Consider the following 21,016-nt stretch of genomic DNA (forward strand, 5'->3'; position numbering starts at 1 on the left):
TGGATTCTAGCAGTTACTGGAAGCCAGTGAAGGGAGCGGAGGAGGGCGTGGTGTGGGAACATTTTGGAAGGTTGAAGACCAGACGAGCCGCTGCATTCTGGATGAGCTGCAGAGGTCGGATGGCACATGCAGGTAGGCCAGCCAGGAGGGAGTTGCAGTAGTCTAGGCGTGAGATGACGAGAGCCTGGGCCAGAAGTTGCGTCGCTTTCTGGGTCAGGAGGGGACGTATCCTTCTGATGTTGTAAAGAGTGTATCAGCAGCGGGTTATAGCAGCGATGTTTGTAGTGAAGGACAGTTTGTTATCTAGGGTCACACCCAGATTCCTTGCAGTCTATGTCGGGGAAACAATAGAGGTGCCGATGTTGATTGTTAGGTCAAGAGTGGGACAATCTTTTCCCGGAAGGAAAAGCAGTTCAGTCTTGTCAAGGTTGAGCTTGAGGTGGTGAGCAGACATCCACTGAGAGATGTCAGCTAGACAAGCAGAGATGCGTGCGACGACCTGGGTCTCTGAGCGGGGAAAGGACAGAATGAATTGGGTGTCGTCAGCGTAGCAATGGTATGAAAAACCATGCGGGCTAATGACAGATCCGACCGAGTTTGTGTACAAGGAGAAGAGGAGGGGTCCAAGAACAGAGCCCTGAGGGACCCCTTTAGTTAATTGACAAGGGTCGGACTCGGACCCTCTCCAAGTTACCCTGTGGGTACGGTCTTTGAGGTATGAGGTGAGGAGGGAAAGTGCAGAGCCTGAAACTCCAAATTATTGGAGAGTGCGAAGGAGGATCTGATGATTCACCGTGTTGAATTCAGCAGACAGGTCCAAAAGGATGATGACAGAGGAGAGGGAGGCTGCATTAGCCGTGTGCAGTTCCTCAGGGACAGCGAGGAGGGCAGTTTCTGTTGAGTGACCTGCCTTGAAACTAGACTGGTGCGGATCCAGAAGGTTGTTCTGATTCATTCTTCCACTCCACAACATTTAAGAGTGACGCGGGGGTGAGCAGCAGAGGTGGGGAGAGGCGGGGCTATGGCGTCATTGTTATCAGGAAATTATCATAGGGCGTACACCATGGATGTATAATAAGAACTGGATACAGCGTGGGAGGCGGGGCCTCGTACATTCCTATGAGAGTTGCTCATTGGCGCATGAAGACAAAATGGCCCAACTTTTGAGAGAGCGAAACGTCACGAAAGTATTCATATAATCATATAATCCGTTCTTATTGTTCATCCATGGGTAAAGGTAAAACTAGTGGACGCTAGTGGATTGTCAACGGAGGAAGCCTCGCTGCGGGGACATTCTACAGAATAAAATACTGCTTTACCACACAGGATGTTAATCAAGTGGGATGTGACTGGGTAGATCGAAATAACTGATAAAACTGCACATTGTGAACTTGAAGGTTAAATTACAGAATGTACTGTACACTAGATAGTACAATTACAATAAACCACACCTGGGCGTCGTCAGAAGAGTCGTCTCTGACCCAGCCAACCCGGTATCACGGCAAGACGTGAACATGTGACGATCTACCATGCTGGGAGACGTGAATATGTCACGGTTTCGTCCCTTCAAACGTGACAGTTACACGGTATTGTTAACATGGCCCAACCAGTGGAGAAATACCCGGAAGTGCCTAGCAAATGGTCTACCGCGCCTATTGGTCGGTTTTTATTGTCAAAATGAGATGTTTTTAATTTATTTTTTAATCATCACACTTGATTTAGCCGATTTTCTTGTTGCCCTAGCTGGTCGACACCTCTTTTAGCAGAAACAAAGGCTACATTAATGTATTAAATCGATGTTAATCCATGTGTGTGGAGGTGAGGATGTGGAATTAACGGACGTGACGTTGTGCGATTGCGTTGCCAGGCAACGCAATTTACAAACTCTTCAACTACAACCCTAATTATATTTAAAAACATTTTAGAAGGTCTCACGAAATACTTTAATGTAAATTAAAATGTAAATGTGAAGGGGTGTGTGTAATGTGGTGATTGACATTATTCACCCACGGATCTATGGGTTGGGGGTATTGTTCCGCACGGACATTTTAGTTAAACGGACTTACTGTTGATGTGAAATCCGAAAAAAAATACGTTATACACACCATAACGGTGCACAGCTGATATAAAAGGACTTGTCGTTTTTAAAGATATTACTGATTTTCTTTGAATATAAGAATGTAAATACTGAGTTGAGAGAATAGTCAGGGGATTTGGGTGATGGGAGACACATCTATGGATTCAGAATTGCAATAGCTTACTGTTAAATGACGGATATACCTTTCTGTCTGTGATGTTTTACAAATCAGATATTATAAGTAAAACATGTGAAATAATATAGCAATATCCTGTACAATTATGTGAAAACATGAATAAAACTACACATCTTCAGATGTTATACAAGTGGACAAGTGTCCTACACTAATAATACAAAGTTATTATGGCTGTGTGTACCTTGTGTGCACCGCCTAGTGGTTAAAGCACGTTATTGAATTAGTTGTGTATATGATATGTCAATGATCCTTAGAAAATCTTGAAATCTTGAAAGGGATATGCAAAATAGCCATTATATACAGTCTTTCATTAACTATTAGTAGAGAATAACGAGTAATGAATATACTTTATAGGGATCTGCAGATAAATGTTTAGTCTTCTCAAGCAGCAACTATCAAATATCTCTCCTGATTGTTGGCACTTAACAATCACCTTTCCCTGAATTTTACTCAGGTGTAACTAAAGCCTGATTTAAGGGTTGTTTATATTTCACATCATTAATCAGAATCTGCAAAGTAACTAAAATAAATGTAGTGGAGTAAAAATACCAGGTTAACCTCTGAATTGTAGTGGAGTAGAATTGCTGTTTTGTTTAGTAATGGATATTGAATATGGAATAAAGGTTTTGACAAGACCTGGTGTAACAATAATCAAAAAGGACATTAAAAGAGCTCCAGATGTCAATGATCTAAACAAAACAGCACACCTGAAATGTATATTTAAATACTTTATTAAGGGCAGTTAATTAGTTTTTTCTGTATGTTTTTCAAATCAGTGTTATACAGTAAGTGTCATAGACAGTGTTACATTGCTATTATTATCCTTAAAATATATATAAAACAAAACCATTTATGATCTTTTTTTTTGGGTGGTTTACTAATGACAGTTAATTCTGTTTCTGCTATTGATGGTTTCATTTTTGTGAAAAATAATAAAATAATAAAATTCAATAACGTGCTTTAACCACTAGATGTGCCTTTCTATCAGCTGTGCACCGTTATGGTGTAAATACAGCCTATCTACCAATTGGATCACATATAAAAGTCAGCCGAATTAGTATTGATACTGCAAGGAGACGTATTGTGTGAAAATAAATGTAAGATGTTGTTTAATTGCTGATATATTTATGATCCACGTCACGTTTTCAGTTTTGGCGGCAGTGCTTCCTGTTTGTCCAGAAGTCTTCTCATCAGGGCTCTATAAATACAGAACTACGGCAGATATATAATATTTAATGCAGCCGAACCGTGTATTACAATGCCGTTATGTGATGACCTCCAAAGAGAAAAGCAAGCAAACTCGGAATAAAGTATTATTTTTTTTTTTTTAAATGTTTTCGGATTTCACATCAACAGGAGTCCGGTTAACTAAAATGTCCGTGCGGAATAATACCCCCAACCCATAGATCCGTGGGTGAATAATGTCAATCACCACATTACACACATTCCTTCACATTTACATTTTAATTTACATTAAAGTATTTCGTGAGGCCGTCTAAAATGTTTTAAAATATAATTAGGGTTGTAGTTGAAGAGTTTGTAAATTGCGTTGCCTGGCAACGCAATCGCACAACGTCACGTCCGTTAATTCCACATCCTCACCTCCACACACATGGATTAACATCGATTTAATACATTAATGTAGCCTTTGTTTCTGCTAAAAGAGGTGTCGACCAGCTAGGGCAACAAGAAAATCGGCAAAATCGAGTGTGACGATTAAAAAATAAATTAAAAACATCTAATTTTGACAATAAAAACCGACCAATAGGCGCGGTAGACCATTTGCTAGGCACTTCCGGGTAGTATTTCTCCACTGGTTGGGCCATGTTAACAATACCGTGTAACTGTCACGTTTGAAGGGACGAAACCGTGACATATTCACGTCTCCCAGCATGGTAGATCGTCACATGTTCACGTCTTGCCGTGATACCGGGTTGGACCCAGCACCTCGACGCCTTCAAGGAACATCCCCACAACAATTGGGAACAAATTTAAGTGGAGTTAAGTTACTCTTTATTTAGTGCATGTGAAATATTGTCGGACCTGATAAACCACATGTGAACTTTTGGAAATGCTGTTTCACATTTAATATTACAGGATATTTTCACATGCAATGATGTCACACCTTAAATACGGCCTATAAAAAATGTAAATATACGTTAATAAAAAAACAAATGCTTTTATTAGCATTGGGATTATTACATTTTAACTGAACTTTATTGTAAGACCCAAATGCCAATACATAACAATGTTAAAAAAAAAAAAAAAACACTTTTTGTAAAGACAGTTTTTCAAATTGAGCCCACAGGTGAAGCATTCACAAAAATGTACAGGTGTGTAGTTGAATACATTTATTTGTATGTATGCGTAGTAGTAGGCTATTCACATTTGACGGCATAATTAAGTAAGTGTTAGTACGTTTCTACCTATATAAAGATATACTATACAGGGACATCACGGACTGATACGGAAGTTGCAGTACATAGCATGGTCAGTAGTAGTAGCTAACGATAGAGAACTGTAGATACAACACGTTTTGTGTCCGTGTGGACGGGGCCTAAAATTGCTAAACAACGGCAACATGACAAAGTTTTCATTGGTCCCTGTTCTTTAGAGAAGACCAGGAAATGATGGATACCCGGATCGTGTTGAAATCAATAGGCACGCAATGACTCTACATAATAATGATCATGCCACCAAACACAGATTAAAACTAAAGTAACCAGCCTGTTTTAGAAATGTAAGAAGTAGAAAGTACAGGGATTTCTGTTAAAAATGTAAGAAGTAAAAGTAAAAAGTCGTTAGAAAAATAAGTAGTGGAGTAAAGTACTGATAACAGAAAAATGTACTTAAGTACAGTAACAAAGTATTTGTACTCCACTACTTCCCACCTCTGAGTGGAAAAAGTAATTTCAAGTTATTGTTGTCATTTCAATTATTTACAAATTGTTTGGTAATATATAATAGTTAATAAATAATGCATGATCATTCAATAATTATTTTTCAATGTATTTTACAGTAATAACATTTTCTTTTTTTTTTTCTTTTTCTTTAGCGATATAGGAGTTACAAGACAAGTGCATACACGTACAGTGTCACATATACACAGAAGACAATAAGGAGCATTTACAAGTGTGTGTGTGTGTGTGTGTGTGTGTGTGTGTGTGTGTGTGTGTGTGTGTGTGTGTGTGTGTGTGTGTGTGTGTGTGTGTGTATGTGTGTGTGTGTGTGTGTGTGTGTGTGTGTGTGTGTGTGTGTGTATGTGTGTGTGTGTGTGTGTGTGTGTGTGTGTGTGTGTGTGTATTACGGGCAGCAGGCTTACTCAGCGGAGGGCTGGTCATTGTCGTCATCGCCTCTCATATTTATTAATGAGGAGGCGGCGGCCACAGGGAAACTGGCTGCTTCTGGTTTCCAGCATAAATACAAAGCGCAGCCGGTCTCAGGGAAAACGGACACAAAGGAAAGAGGAGCACTCAGAGGTTTTAAATCTGAAGACCAAGAGAGTCAGGTAACCAGCTGCTCCACTAAAAACATTTAGGAGCATTTTTATTCAACTGCGGGGCGGGGGGCGATTTAAATGTTGACTAAAATGATTCCGCTATACGTACCTTCACATCGCAGGAGAAACAGTGAGAACAGCTTATTTTCTGTAGTTGTCAGAGCTGTGAGAAAACGTACATTACGCTAAATGTCACCTAGTTGTTGACAAAACAGTAAAACGCTGCACAAAACAACAACAACCTGTAAAGCACATCGAGCACAGGAAACGTTATTTACACTGATGTATTCTACATCGTTTAACGGGACGCTGCCTGGAATAAGGTGGATTGTGTTTTTCGCTTTTTTGGTTAATTCAGGTTCAGGTTTAAAATGTGTATGTCTTGCTTTATCTCCATCACATGGTGTCCTTCGAAGGCAATAATCAGAGTAAGTCAGTGAAGTTGTCCGCTTTGTCTGCTGCCACTTTGGCATCTCATCTTATACGTGGCAGTAAAGGCTTTCAGAGGAGTTTCCATGAAGGCAGGCAGCATATAGGATGACAAGAAACACTTTGATCCTCTCTCTGTCTTCAGAAAGATGTTCTTCTTACCTATTTAAAGTTTTCATTGTGATCTTTTTCTTTTATTTGCACATAGATATCAGTTTCCACAAGCCACCGTTAATAAAGGGTTAATGAATTGTAGCTAATGGCTGTATGAATGGTGAATAATTCATTTAATTCATGCTTAACAGGCACTTATAATCTACTTATAAAAGATCAAGAAAGATCAGGTCACGAAAAAAACGCTTACTCACTTTATAATAAGCCTTTGCTTGTTATTATTAAGACACTAAGGAAATGTTTTTTAACAGAACAAGTCTGTGAATATCTATAAAAAAAGAGCTTTTGATTTCAGTTTGTGTCCAACCAGATTAAAACAAGTAATAATGCAGTAACAGTAGTAAGTGCTTTATAATCTCTCAATGTTGCCGTTAGTTATAATATATCAACTTTTTATAACGAGTGTTTGTTGCACAGTGGTGCCTGTGTTTTATTTTTCAGGGCTTTAAATGTTATTTTTTTTTTATGACAGCAATAGGCCCTACTTAACAAATAACATATATTTTATTGGTCTCCCTCTCTTTCTGATAATACTTTCCTGTCATCATTGTGTACTTGAGAGCATTGAGCCTGTGTGTCTTTAGGTATACTACGAAAGTCTCAGGGCACTCATTAACTGCACCAGGGGATCATCCAGTGTGGTGTACAGTAGTAGAACGTGTGTGTGTATGTGTTACAGAAGATGCAGATGTGAGTGTAGACACAGCTGGAAAGCGCAATGTTAGGAGTAAAAGGAGAGATGAGAGCAGTAAAGACGAGAGACAGGGAGTTTATTTTTCATTTAAGATATTCCCACTGAACGCTAGCCCTGTTCTTCAAAAGGCCTCTGGCAGATGCACTGTATTGTAGATTGCCATTTCTAGGTCAGTAGTAAACCCCTATCCACCCCACCCCCACCCTGAGCTGCCTATCCAAGGCCAGTCCACACATTAATCTGCAGGGTTGGTGTAAAGCATGGAGAGGCGGCATGTGGCGAGTGTATCAACCAGCCGTTGAATAATTACAAGCAACAAGGGAGGGATGCACAATATGTTACAGGGGCGTGTGTGTTAAGAGTTCGAACACTGTCTATGAATTAGATGTGTTGTTCCTTTTGAAGTCACTGTGGCGTACGTATTTGCAGAATCAAGTACATTTTTGCACTGAAATTAGCTTCTTTTTATAGCTCTAAGCCTAACAATAAAACATTATTTGTGAGTTGACACTTGAATCTTTGAAGATATAATATAGATTTCCCTTGAAAGGATGGAAAGATGTGTATTGTAAAAGTTAATTGAATTGCAGTGAAGTCCACCAATCTTTTCTAACCTTATTGTAGTGAAAAGCGAAATATTAAATCTGGTTGGTCATCCTGTTTCTGCTGCCAGAGTATGGATTTCTGGCACGAGAGAATATACATATACATATGCATAGAGAGAAATATACTGTATTCTGAAAAGGTCAACACAGTAGTGAGAATTGTAGAGCAAAGAACTTGAAACAAACACTTTGTAAGGATTTAAAGTTGACCCTTGTTCCTTGAGTTTGTTACAAAATGATTACGATTTTTGGCCTTGTCAGAAACAGGGACTGCAGGTTTATTGAAGTGTATATTTACTTCGAGTTCATATTCATAACAAACAAAGAAAAGGCTAAGACATGTATGCAAATATACGCAAAAAAATGCAAGTGCAGGAAATTCAAGCTTACAGATTTAAATAGTCTCTATATAGCCGCTAAAATATATTATGAGGAAAAACGTGTTTCAGAAATGGAAACAACTGTGTAAAACAAACAGCTGTTCCCTGGGGTCTCATGGCAGTAAACATTTTCACAACCTATATTTTTGCATTTAGTACCATATTGTGATTTACATAACGTTTTTCTCACATTACTCACAAGACATTTGCTCATTGGAAGTAAACATACATTACCCTTCATCAGAAAGGATTTAAATGGTTTAAAAGGTAATACTAAGAAGATTTTTCATACGCTAATAGATTTACAACCGGGTGCTAATGTACATAATGTGGAGGAAACTTCTGTGTAGTAATGCATGGAGTCACCGACTCAGGAAGGAGACACGGTGAGAGTTGGAGCTTTGATGTCAAACACTGATGGGTTTATTCAGAGTATTCGGCCGGAGGATTCACATCACAAATCAAAGAGTCAGAGGTTCTGACTACACGGTAGAGTTGCCACGTCAATTCTGAAGAACCTCTCTCTATGCTAGACCTTTTAACAGGTTCACAGAGAGAAATCAACATCTCTGAAGGAGTAGACTAAACACTGAGTCACCTGCGTCCGACGCTCATGGCCTCAAGGATTTCACATCCTAGAGCCCACAAACACCGATAAAGAAGTGCCTCAGTGTTCCCACGACAATTACCCTTCATGCCAGTCAAGTTGACCGGTCACACACTGGTGACAACAACACATATGGCACCAATGCCTTTCCTTAAAGGAGATAACACGTCACAGAGCAAAAGGTTAGATATCTAGAAGAATTATTCCTTAACACATAATATAGCCTTTTATATGTTATGATATTAACATACATGTACACACACAAACATGCAATTAACCGCAAAGCATTATGGTCACTCGTTAAGTCATGGACAAAGAGCTGCATTTGGCCCAAAGCCACAAAACATGCAACAAAATATAATACATTACAAAACAATATCATCTACCCTGCATTCTCATTTGGTCAGATATGCTGTCAATCTTTGTTGTTTGCCACAAAGCAGAGTCCTCCTGTGAACCTCACCTATTACAGCTGTGAAATATAAAAGAGCCGCGGTTTGAAAACATCCATTAAAAAGAAACAATTTGTACCGTCTATTTTTTAACTATAGCTCTACACGTTACAGCGCAGGAAACAAACATGTTAGCCTCCACTTAAGACCACAGATTTGATAAACAAGCGCCACAGAAAAAAACAGAAAAGCCTTTTGTTGGTTGGGATTATATCGAAACGATTGAGAAAGCTTTATAAATCCTACAAGGGGAAACTCATTCGACACCAACAACAGACAACAGACATAATATCATATTATACAATACAGTTGAGAAATGATCAACGGCTAAATGAGGCTATATTGTTGTTAAATACAAAAATATATGTATCTTTACCGTCAGTATCATTTTAGGTGATACTGCTTTTAATATTTGATTGTTACAAAATAAAAAGATGTGACCAACATTTCCCTTTACTTTTCTTTAAAGCCCAAGAATGAGTCCATTCATGTTGATGGAGCTGAAACATGGCTTTATTTGGCACTTACAAATACGTACTTCTGTGATTTAGCAGTAATGAGGAACTACAAGTGCAGACTGAAGTCTCATAGGATTACGCACTATAGATAATTTGCTTTATTGTTACATAGCCTTTTCAAAGTCTGATATACACCTTTTTCTTACAGAAGATAAATTCACAAGATGTTGTATTGAAATGATTAATAGGCCTGTCGAAGCAAATCAACCAATATGTGAAAGTCCAATAATTCCACAAAGCAATCAGGCTCATGTGGTCATAAAGTCGGATCAGATCACCCTTGTGCTGACCCGTCCAGATGAAAAGGTTTAAACCACATCTGTGTTCGAGGTCCGCGTACAGCCAAGATTTAGATACAGGAAGTAGAGATTTCCAGAAATCCCTGTATATGACCTCTTTGGATTGACATCACACTCAGTTTCTTACTTCAACAAATGTTACACCCACGCATCTGTTCTGCAGCGGGAGCTGAAGGTGCCCTCTTTGACTCTTTGTCAGCTCTCGTGAATCATCTTGCTAACAACACAGTTCCAAGTGGAATCCACGGTAAAAGCAGTTATCTGGATTTGCTGTGTAAGTGTAATGACCTCATATTATGAATAGCTGCATCAGCAAATGGGTTGATAATACATTTATTTTTAAAGCTTCTCTCTTTCATGTTGTATTAAACTGATCATCTTTGGTTTTTGGACTAACAAAACAAGACATTTAAAGACATCACCTTGCATTTATAGAAACAGTTTTTCCCTATTTTCTGACTATTTATAAAGCCAACAATGAATCTCTTTATCAGGAGAATCACTGGCAGACTAATAGTTAATGAAAATTGTTGTTACTTTTGTCCCCTTAATAATATATTATAGGGCTCGTGTGTATCACAAATATTAGTTTAATAAGCGAGTCTTTCTGACGTTTAATCTCAAACTGTGGGAAACATCAGTGTTGTTTTTCACACACATCGTACTATATGCAATACCCTGTGTCCTGTGATGCTACGGTAACAAAGCATGGAGTTAGTGTTTGCATGTATTGTGTAACACCAGGATATCACGTCTCTACTAAGAGGACTATAGTGTTACTCATGCATGTCAGGACAGGAAAAACAGACACGTTTCATATTAAAAGCTCTCCGATAACAGTTATAACAGCGAACGTCTTTCAGGAATGACGGCCACATACTGTCAAAAACGTTCTCTATTGGCTGAACGGGAACATCTTCTGAATAAACTCACACTGTGATCTCACACACAGCTGTCCATACATTCACAGCAGGGGGCCTTCTGTACTGCGACAACAAGGTTGCTTGTGTATTCTTCACTCTGTATGTCACAGTCCCTGAGCTCTTTCACTATATATTTAAAGATGTGGAATAATCAATAATTATTTGTGTGCAAAGTATTCTCTACCATAGACTTGTAATTTGGCCTTGTGTGCAATAAACGGTGTTGTACACATGGAACATATTTTGAATTAAATGAAACGCAGTCATAAATGAAGCTGTAAATGCAGGTAGAAGTATTGGGAAAATTGATAAACAACACTTATCAGCTATAAAAGATATCTGTGTAGTCAGCACAGTCATGCCATTTTTTGAGATATTTGTTTCTAAAATGTTGACTTCCATCCCTGTACAATGCAGGTACACACAAGATACACTTTTAAAATATTCACCATATCAACAAAGCGCGTAGGAGGCAAAATACAGCAACCCAAAATTAACAACCCAACAAGGAGTGTGAATAAAAAGTAAATATATCTTTTTTAAGATGTGTCATTTATAGAACATACAAATTCAATTTATTTTCACTGGATATAATTCTGCTGTAAGAGCGTCTGTCACACTTTGACCCAGTGTTATGTTGTTGCCTTTTTTTTTACCTGGTTCCTTTTCTTCAATTTGCCCACAGACGCCATCGAAGAGGATCTTGGACGGCATGCAAAGTTGTGAAATTTCCTCAGACAGCACTGATGATCCTCTTAGTAGCGGTTTACGAACTCATCGGCAGCCTCGAATAGTAGTCATTGGTGCTGGGTTGGCCGGCCTTGCTGCGACTAAGATCCTACTGAAAAACGGCTTCACTGATGTCACTGTCCTAGAGGCGTCAGACCACATCGGCGGGAGAGTTCAGAGTGTTCAGCTCGGTGAGAAGACATCGCTGTTTACCTCATGTTACCTCAAACTTTATGCTCAAATTATTTATAAATAACCCCAAAATAATGTGTACCTTCTTTATACCTGCAGAGAACGGCTGTGCTTGCAATCATTCTTATCTTTTAAATGCTGTTATCTCGAGATCACAGGTTCATTATTTTGTCATTTTAAGATTACTGTGCCTTATGCAACACTTTTATTAAGCTAAATACTTCTTTCCTTATCAGCCAGCATTCAATTATTTTTAAATAACCCAGATGAATGTGCTTATCCAATGCATGTCCAGTTAGTTATCTGTTTCAGCCACTTAGTCAGATTTTCCCAACACAGTCAGATGAACTGCAGGTCTTCAGCAAAAAAAAAATTTATGACAAATTATTTCAACAGGCACGAACAAATAAGTCAGGGACAGCATCTGCTTGTGGCAATGTTACTGTATGCACATGAAAGAGGTCACGTGTAAAGACATACATACTGTGGCAGGCACTGAGAATTGCGTCTGTTATGTAAATGGCTGTTTACAGTATGTGCTTCGGCTTTATGTAATCATAGTCTTTGCATTGACCTATTTTTTATTAGATAAATGAGTGTAAAAAAGGAAACAGTGCGTGATGCCATCATCCTCAGGAAAAATATTAAACTAATGGTATTCCAGTGGGCTTAAACAACTGCAGCGTGTTAATTGAGTTGACCAGTCCAATTATCTTACACTCAAATGTGATTGTGCCTTAACAAAGCACAGTTGAGTTCAAAGAGATCTATTTTTTCCAAACTCACAATGATCTGTGTGCCTTTTTCTTCACTCTTTTGTTAGGAAAAGCAACTTTGGAGCTTGGAGCCACCTGGATCCATGGAGCCAATGGGAACCCAGTGTACCACCTGGCGGAGGACAACGGGCTGCTGGAGCACACCACGGACGGGGAGAGGAGCGAGGGACGCATCAGCCTGTACACCAAGAATGGGGTGGCTCACTACCAGACCAACGCTGGGCGGAGGATCCCCAAGGACCTGGTGGAGGAGTTCAGTGACCTGTACAACGAGGTGAGGGGACGCATATGCACACAGACAGTGAATTTACACTTATATGCACAAATGAAAGCATGCGTGTACAAGAGCTGAGAGGTACTCACTGTTCAGCCTGCCTCACAGCAAAGTGTTTTATGTAATTTTAGCGATATAGCATTGGTAAACCTAACCCTAAACCTATGCAGATTAATATTATTAAAACCTGCAAAACGTGGTTTCCAAAAGTTTGAAAAATATTGTCAAATGTGTAAAAACATTTTATGCAAAAACATATTTAGATCAGACCAGCCATTAAAATGTGGAGAACATCATCCAAGTCTATTACAGAATGGGAACATGCTGGAAATGTAGAATAGATTACATCCAGTCAGACTTCAAAAAGCTTTAAGCTACTTATGTGGAACATAAAACCACTCCTTACATCCATTACACTATTATCAAACATATCTCCTGCCATGTTGAGATAAAGCAGTAAAATGTCCACTAGCGTGCCGGATTTAATGAGGAGTGGTCGTTTTCATCGGTCCACTTCTCTGCTGTGTGCTCAGTGGCAGGCCGCGTAAAGAATGATGATTATAGTTGAAGTAGGTCACGCTGAACAAGCAGTTACAGAGAGAATGTGAGGAAACCACAGAAAGGATTTGCTTTCTGTTAACCATTTGGGTTTTCTGCCTGATCTCAGGGCCAAAATGATCCACATTTGCCATCTGCTTGTGGTAAATTGTCTTAACTAATGTCCACTTACAGTACACCTCTAGAGCCTTATTATCCTAAAGACTGGAGATGTTTTCCTTCTTCTCTTCATTTAGCAGCCCTGTAAAGTCATCTTGTCTACCCTTTCTTTTAACTTGTAAACACTCTCATCATGCCTTTTCTGTATGTTGTTGCATATAGAGCTCCTTAAAACAGGTATGCTACTTTTAAGCATATGATTAAAGTTGAGCCTGTAAAGCAAACATTTTGTTTTTCAATAGCTGCTGTGATGACGAGAGAAAAAGACAGACTGATTTCAGGGTCACATCCTCTTTATCACCCTCCACGATGTCATTTAGCCGTGAATGACTGCTGTAGAGTGAAGGAGACTTGCGTCATGGTCAACATGCTCTTTTTATTCTCTTTATCTTCTTTGTAAGGGCAGAGGCTTCAATCATTTGACCTCCATAGTCACAACTGTTGTCTGCTAATCTGTTTGATTTATCTAAATAATAGCTTATCGAACATTATATATGATTATGAAATATACCCGGCAGAATATCCCTGAAGCCCAAATTGTTAAATTAAGATTGCTTCTTGTGTTTGACATTTTCATCAGATTCATTTTCTGAAATCATTGTATCCAACGTAATCGTATAGTCGGTGCTATATTAACAAAAATACAGTCATGAGTTATATCTTAATCTTTGATTATAAATGGCTCTAATGGCAACACGTAAACATTAGTTCTGTCTTGAGTGAATGCTTCACTTTACTGAACAATACATGAAATACTTACAGCAATTGATTAGCATGTTGTCACAGATAAAAGTAAATCCAACTTTAATATTATAAGGTTAAAACTAATACATTACATCTACTTTCTTCTTTATGTTTCTCTTCTATTTCTTCACTTTTGTAGCAACTGGCAGCTTTTATCAGACAGATATACATAATAAGATTTGTGCTGCCTGTTCTCCATCATGCTGCATCCTCTGCTTTCTTGACACTCTTGCTCTTTTTTCTCTCTCTGTATTCCCGTCCGTCTCACCCTGATTTAGGTGTACGAGCTGACTCAGGAGTTCTTCCAAAACGGGAAGCCAGTTTGTGCTGAGAGCCAGAACAGCGTCGGCGTCTTTACACGGGACGTGGTGCGCAAGAAGATCATGCTGGATCCAGATGATCCTGAATGCACCAAGAAGCTCAAACTGTCCATGCTTCAACAGTACCTCAAGGTGTGTGTCCTTGTGTGTGTGTTTTTGTGAGTTCATATTCCTGAATCATTTCACATGTGGAAAGTCATTGTGAAAACGTAGTTGATGTACAAACCTGAAATCCCCTAGAATGAGACAGCAAATCTACCACATACTGTATTTTCAGTGACTGTCAGTGTTTTGTTCAACCAACAGCCTAAGATAATCATAGATAAACACATATGTTTGTTTAAACAGAGAAAGGTAACACATTCACATTCAATACAAGGCGACCAGCTAATGTTTGGCAGTTTTTCTTGATAAACAACCAATAGCCTATAATATAAAGTATGCCTAATATAAAGCTGCAGTCAGCTGCCTATTAGCTTAGCTTAGAACAGCGACTGGAAACACGGAGAAACAGCTAGCCTGGATCTGTCAAACAGTAAGAAAATCTTCCTACCCCAAATTAAAAACGTTGTATCACTAGCATTTTATGTAAAAAGCCATTTTTCTTGTGAGTGCTACATCATATTCATGTAAATGCTCCTCCCTACAATCCTGTCCACACACAAAGACAGGAACTGTACCATGTTAATTACACCAGCTAACCGCTCCCATACAAGCTCATTCTTTTTGAATGCGTCAGTCACATAATTTATGCTTTTTAATAACACACCACCAGTATGTGTCTACTAAATAAAAGGTGTGTCCCCCAAGGTATGCTTAAACCAGTTGAGTCCTGCAGAGTTGTTGTATGTATGCAATGGGTGCAGAGAGTTTATTTAAAATGCCTGGTCTTTGGATGTACCAGCTGATACTGGTTTATTGGACAGCAGGTAATGTGGTTAATAATAAATTACTCTTGGCTATATAAATATAACGGTTTGTCCTCTGTGTTTATGTTCCTCTTGCTTCAGGTGGAGAGTTGTGAAAGCAGCTCCCCCAGTATGGATGAGGTGTCTCTGAGTGAGTTTGGTGAGTGGACAGAGATCCCTGGTGCACACTATGTCATTCCTGAAGGTTTCATGAAGGTGGTGGAGCTCCTGGCCCAGGACATCCCCTCTCGCACCCTCTCTCTCAGCAAACCTGTCCGCTGCATCCACTGGAACTACTCTGCCAAGCATCAGCAGGCGATCGCCCAGAGCAGCCACACCCACCAGGGCAACAACCACAATGAATACTACCACGGCTGCCAGCCTCGCGAGGACCCTCTGATCTTCGGTCACCCCATTTACGTGGAGTGCCAGGATGAGGAGTGGATCCCAGCCGACCACGTGATCGTGACATCTTCTCTGGGAGTCCTGAAGCAGAACCATGAAGCCATGTTCTCCCCCTCCCTGCCTGAGGAGAAAGTGCTCGCCATCGAGAAGCTGGGCATCAGCACCACCGATAAGATTTTCTTGGAGTACGAAGAGCCCTTCTGGAGCCCAGAGTGCAACAGCATCCAGTTTGTGTGGGAGGATGAGGCTCAGCTAGAACAGCTGGTGTACCCCGAGGAGCTGTGGTACAAGAAGATCTGCAGCTTCGACGTCCTCTACCCGCCCGAGCGCTACGGCTACATGCTGAGCGGCTGGATCTGCGGCCAGGAGGCGCTGCAGATGGAGCGCTGCGATGATGAAACAGTTGCTGAAACCTGCACTGAGCTGCTGAGGCGCTTTACAGGTCAGGACCTCACACAAACAACACGCAAACCTACCAAATTACATTCCCACACCTCTAAACTGCATTCTCAATTCAGTTTTGGGTGAAAGGTATTTGCTCCCATACTATGGTTACCATACAGTAAAGATAAAAATCAACAAAAATACTTTTAAGTTTATGTTCAGAAAATATATCATTTTTCAGGAGACCCCGGTGCACACACACAAAAACAGAGCTGTGTGTTTCGGACAAATGTTACGCCACATACATTTTTGTGTTATTCTTTAGGTTGATTCTTTGTGTATCATTTATTCCCACTTTTAGATATTTACTCCTATGACTCTTTTATTCAGTCGTTATCTAACCAAATGATTCAATTTAAAAGTTTTATAATTCTGACTTTTGTACATTTTCATGACAGACAAGACATGATAAACTTCCGTCTTCCAACTCTATTCTAGTTTAACCAACAATCAATAATCTAAAACTAACACAAGGCTGTTGTGTGAGCTCGGTGACTCATACACAGAGTTACTTGGTTGGGTGATTGTGTTTGATATAAAGGAAATGACATAAGCTACAGCTGTGATGCAAGTAGCCTTTTAGGGGGAAAAGGTGGACAGATAATACAGCTGGCCAATTTATGTCCAGTGTGTCACTGCCACAAAATCAACAATGAGCCCGAAAGGTTGATCAAATGTCGGATAAAATCAAGAGGTGTTTAATTGACTGACACTGAATCAGGCCATCTTTGTTCCTCTAACACAAACACACACGATGTCATGGGTGAGGCATATCATTTGTTGCTACTACTCGTTTTCTAAAATGCTGAATTTCTTGTGCAACAGAGGGATTGTCATGCTTCAAAGTGATTGAATGTTAAAGGTGGGGTAGGTAAGTTTGAGAAACCGGCTCGAGATACACCTTTTGTTATATTCCATGGAATGCTCTTAACATCCCGATAGCAATGAATATCTTAAGTGCTTTGACAAAAAATACATAAAAAAATGTCAGCTGTGGAAGCTGTAATACTGTAAAAAGCACGACCAATCATTTTAGCCGGCCCGGCTAAAATAACTGGATGGCCTACCTGCCTGTCAGCCTTCCATCTGTGCACACACTTATCTCGTGCCCTCATTGGTCATGTGCGCGTTCGTGTGTGTTGGAGGAGGGGCTCTGTAAGGAAGTGGCAGATTTTCTCCGGTTGTGTATTTTCAAATTCTACGCACTCTACGGAGCTGGTTTCTCCAAAATTACCTACCCCACCTTTAAATGTTTTAATCGTATGACATTAGGATCTATCTGTATTATTATGTTGCATTGTTGGAGAAGCCTGTGACCTAAGATTTTCAACTACATAATCACTCTGTAGCTATGTTAGTTTGACAATAAAGAACCTTGAACCTTGAACCTTAGGATGACTAATTTCTTAGGATTATTGAAGAGTGTACAGATACTTTAAGAATGACTCAGATAATCTTCAGTAAAGTAATTTCCTCAGAAATAGGTCACAGTTATTGCAGGAACAATGACTGCCAAACCAGGATGAGGTCAGTGGAATTCCTATAGATTGCAAACCCTACACCACACACACACACACACACGCGCACGCACACACGCACACACACTAGCATGCATTCCTCATTTAGGTCATGTGGTTTAACCCAGTCAGCTGTTGCTTAATTACATATAGACTAGCTGGGGCCTTTCTGCTTATCGAGAGTCACCACTGATTACAGTTGGCAGATTGGACGTCCCAGTACAGGCCTTAACTCACAGCTGCCATAGTTTGGACCGTTTTAATTCTTTATTGAGCCGGATTTCCTCGACACCAGATTATCTTAAAGTTTCTGTGATGACTTTCCGTGCTGACGTCATTTATTTCTGTCCGTCCCTCCACAGGAAACCCCAACATTCCTAAGCCCTGGCGTGTCCTGCGCTCCTCGTGGGGCAGTAACCCCTTCATCCGAGGGTCCTACTCCTTCACCAGGGTGGGATCCAGCGGAGAGGACTGTGAGCGGCTGGCCATGCCACTGCCTTATGCCAACAGCACCAAGGCTCCAGTAAGACAACCACTACACAGAATAATAAAAACACATCTACAGTATTTAACCTTAGTCTAATTGAGATCAAGATCAGTTTTATCAAGAGTTTGTACAAACAAATAAACATTAACTATTTAAGCTTACTAGGCAATTCAATATCCCGGAAAATAATGATCTCCTAGTAACTGTTAGAGGTTGTTCAGATTAAGATAAAAAGGACACATCTTTGGCTTTATTCCTGGGGTTACCTGGTATTATACGTGTAGAATACCAATATTTGCTAAAGAGTTTTACTGGGAAGTACTACGCAATTAGTTACTTATTTTAGGGGAAACTACACAGTTTGTGTAGCCTAGGCAAACTGTGCATAAATACAACTTAAGACTGATCAAACAAGACTGAAGGGGAAATCGGGAGAAGGGCGCAGGAGCTCAGGTGAGGGGAATCAGGCGATTAAGAAGAGCTGGCTGAGAGCTGATAGGTTGAAAACACTTTGGGAGTAGGGAAGAAGAAACGGGGCTGATTCAGAGCAGGTGTGTGGATGGGTGAACGAGGGAAAGGCAGCACAGGAACGCAGGAGGAAAAACAACAAACAGAAGAGACAAAATCCTGAAAACACCTCAGTAAAGGGAACGGAACAAAAAACAAGACCATGACACTCAAATGTGTTTATAACTTTTATAACACTACCAAACCTTTCATTTATGTTGCAACATAAAGCAGGTTTAGATGATCTGTTTGTTAAAGACCCCAGGTGCTTTACAAAAGGGCCTTTACAGATTTGCATCTAGATGCTTTACATATTCTTACATAACATGTTTTGGCACATTAATGGTTGTGTGACATAAGAGCTCTGTCCCCCTTATGATGCGTCTCATTCAGAAAAGTGCATAAGAAATCTTAACCTTTTTTCAAATGAAACCGCCCTATGGATTTATAGCTACACATAAGTGCGTGCTAAGGAATGTAATGGGCCTATGAAAAGAAGAGTCATGACATTTTGTAAATTCATTCATACTGTACTCACTCTGAGGGCATCTGGCTAATGCAGCGGTGTCATCACTAACATGTCCCATCGCAGCACATGCAGAGCAAATACAGCTGGTGTTTGGGGGGGGGGGGAGTGGGGAGTGAAGGCTGTTTCCTGGCCAGCAGTCTCTAGACCACAAAAACCTGATGCAGTCTGGGTGAAAGGGCTGGGAGGGAAGGGGAGGGGGTGTTTGTGTGCTCACTTGACACTGTTGAAGGAACAGCATGACCCCTTCGCTGACGTCCTTCAACCCTGTCAAACTAAACCTTAACGCCTCAGGAAAGTTGCAGCAGCCTCCTACACGCGGAGCACTAACAAGGGAATCAGTGATGGAAATAGAAAATCGTGAGAGGCCAGGGAAATATGTCAGGATGACATTGACGGTTCTTGTTTTGAATCTGGTTTTTCTTCTTCTCACATATTGTTTCTTTCCTCCCCTCCTCCCCCTCCTTCCTCAGCCTCTACAGGTCCTGTTCGCCGGAGAGGCCACCCACAGAAAATACTATTCCACTACCCATGGTGCTTTGCTGTCAGGACAGAGGGAGGCCACTCGTCTAATAGAGATGTACCAGGAATTGCACAGAGCTGAAACCACAAAGCCTAATAATGTAAATTAAACAAACCTCTGACTAGTGAAAAATAATTACAAAACAGTTGAGTTTTTACACTTTTTATCTTGATGATTAAGTTATACCTAAAAGAATAGCTCGGGCATTAATACATTAATACGTTTCTATTGTACTGTAGATTTCAAATCATTGCAACCTTTTTACTTTGAGATGTACTGTTCGAACGTTGCCAATGGTGCTGTCATTTATTGTCTTTTGCATTCTGTCATGTTTTTTTTAATCATTAATGTAATGTTTATAATAACAGCATCTGTAATTTAACTTGTTTTTGTAAGTGCCTTCTGTATGTAACGTTCAAAAATAATGGAAAATGCTAAATTAAAATTGAGAAAGTTTTAACAAAATAAAAGTTATATCATCATCAAACAAACCAGGAGAGTTGTCTTGCTTCATTAAAACAATGAACACACTACTCATCAGATACACAAGCACAGGCAGGAGCTCTTTCCATACTGTCACCCGTTTAAATTGACCAGAGCCATGCAGGAAGTGAGTGCACGTGAAAGAAAAGAAAAGGCTCCATAAAGATGAGACAGATTGTCACAGATGGTGTTAGAACAGACCTCAACCCTGTGCTCACTCCTGTTAGACAACACTGTAAATCCTCTTCTGTGAGAAACACGATCGGAGGCTGAAAAGATGGTAACGTTTTATAATTAGCAACAGAAAACAGGGAAATTAGTTTCAAAATCCTGCATTTTTCCATACTTATTAGCAAGTAGCGTGGCACAATACTTGTAGTCATGGAAGTAACTAAAGGGGTTTTAACATTGAACTCCCTCTTTGTTCATCTTAATGAGCTTTGAGAATCACTAATCTGTTTTATAGACTTCTGAAAATGATAAGAAAGCATTCATTTAAAACAGTATTTTAAACAGGACAATAAACAAGAGGCATTGCATAAATCAAATAACACACACATAAAGGAGAATGGATGAATTTATACCTTAATGTAGCACATATTCATAAAAGA

At 39.8% G+C, this 21,016-nt stretch overlaps 1 protein-coding gene across 2 annotated transcripts; it reads left to right on the top strand.

Annotated features, from left to right (window-relative positions):
- Positions 1–5,667: 5,667 nt before the first annotated feature.
- Positions 5,668–20,407, top strand: smox (spermine oxidase). 2 transcript variants are annotated; one of them, XM_034130488.1, is made up of 8 exons: positions 5,697–5,781; positions 11,271–11,377; positions 11,539–11,773; positions 12,598–12,824; positions 14,564–14,737; positions 15,616–16,360; positions 18,242–18,402; positions 19,873–20,407. In XM_034130488.1, exons 3-8 carry the CDS (start codon positions 11,566–11,568, stop codon positions 20,029–20,031), a joined length of 1,674 nt encoding a protein of 557 aa, XP_033986379.1. In that variant the 5' UTR covers positions 5,697–5,781; positions 11,271–11,377; positions 11,539–11,565; the 3' UTR covers positions 20,032–20,407. The 2 variants fall into 2 exon arrangements, with proteins under 2 accessions (XP_033986378.1, XP_033986379.1); XM_034130487.1 differs by lacking the exon at positions 11,271–11,377 and having other exon boundaries at positions 5,668–5,781.
- Positions 20,408–21,016: the final 609 nt, after the last annotated feature.

The sequence above is a fragment of the Trematomus bernacchii genome, unplaced genomic scaffold, assembly GCF_902827165.1.
Source record: "Trematomus bernacchii unplaced genomic scaffold, fTreBer1.1, whole genome shotgun sequence".
In the NCBI taxonomy this organism is placed as follows: domain Eukaryota; kingdom Metazoa; phylum Chordata; class Actinopteri; order Perciformes; family Nototheniidae; genus Trematomus; species Trematomus bernacchii.

What these genes read in the sequence shown, in the direction of transcription:
- smox (XM_034130487.1), top strand. Translation starts at nt 11,566, where the DNA reads ATGCAAAGTTGTGAAATTTCCTCAGACAGCACTGATGATCCTCTTAGT. An exon ending in GCTGCTGAGGCGCTTTACAG is followed by an intron (nt 16,361 to 18,241) that starts GTCAGGACCTCA and finishes GTCCCTCCACAG; the next exon opens with GAAACCCCAACATTCCTAAG. An exon ending in CCAACAGCACCAAGGCTCCA is followed by an intron (nt 18,403 to 19,872) that starts GTAAGACAACCA and finishes CTCCTTCCTCAG; the next exon opens with CCTCTACAGGTCCTGTTCGC.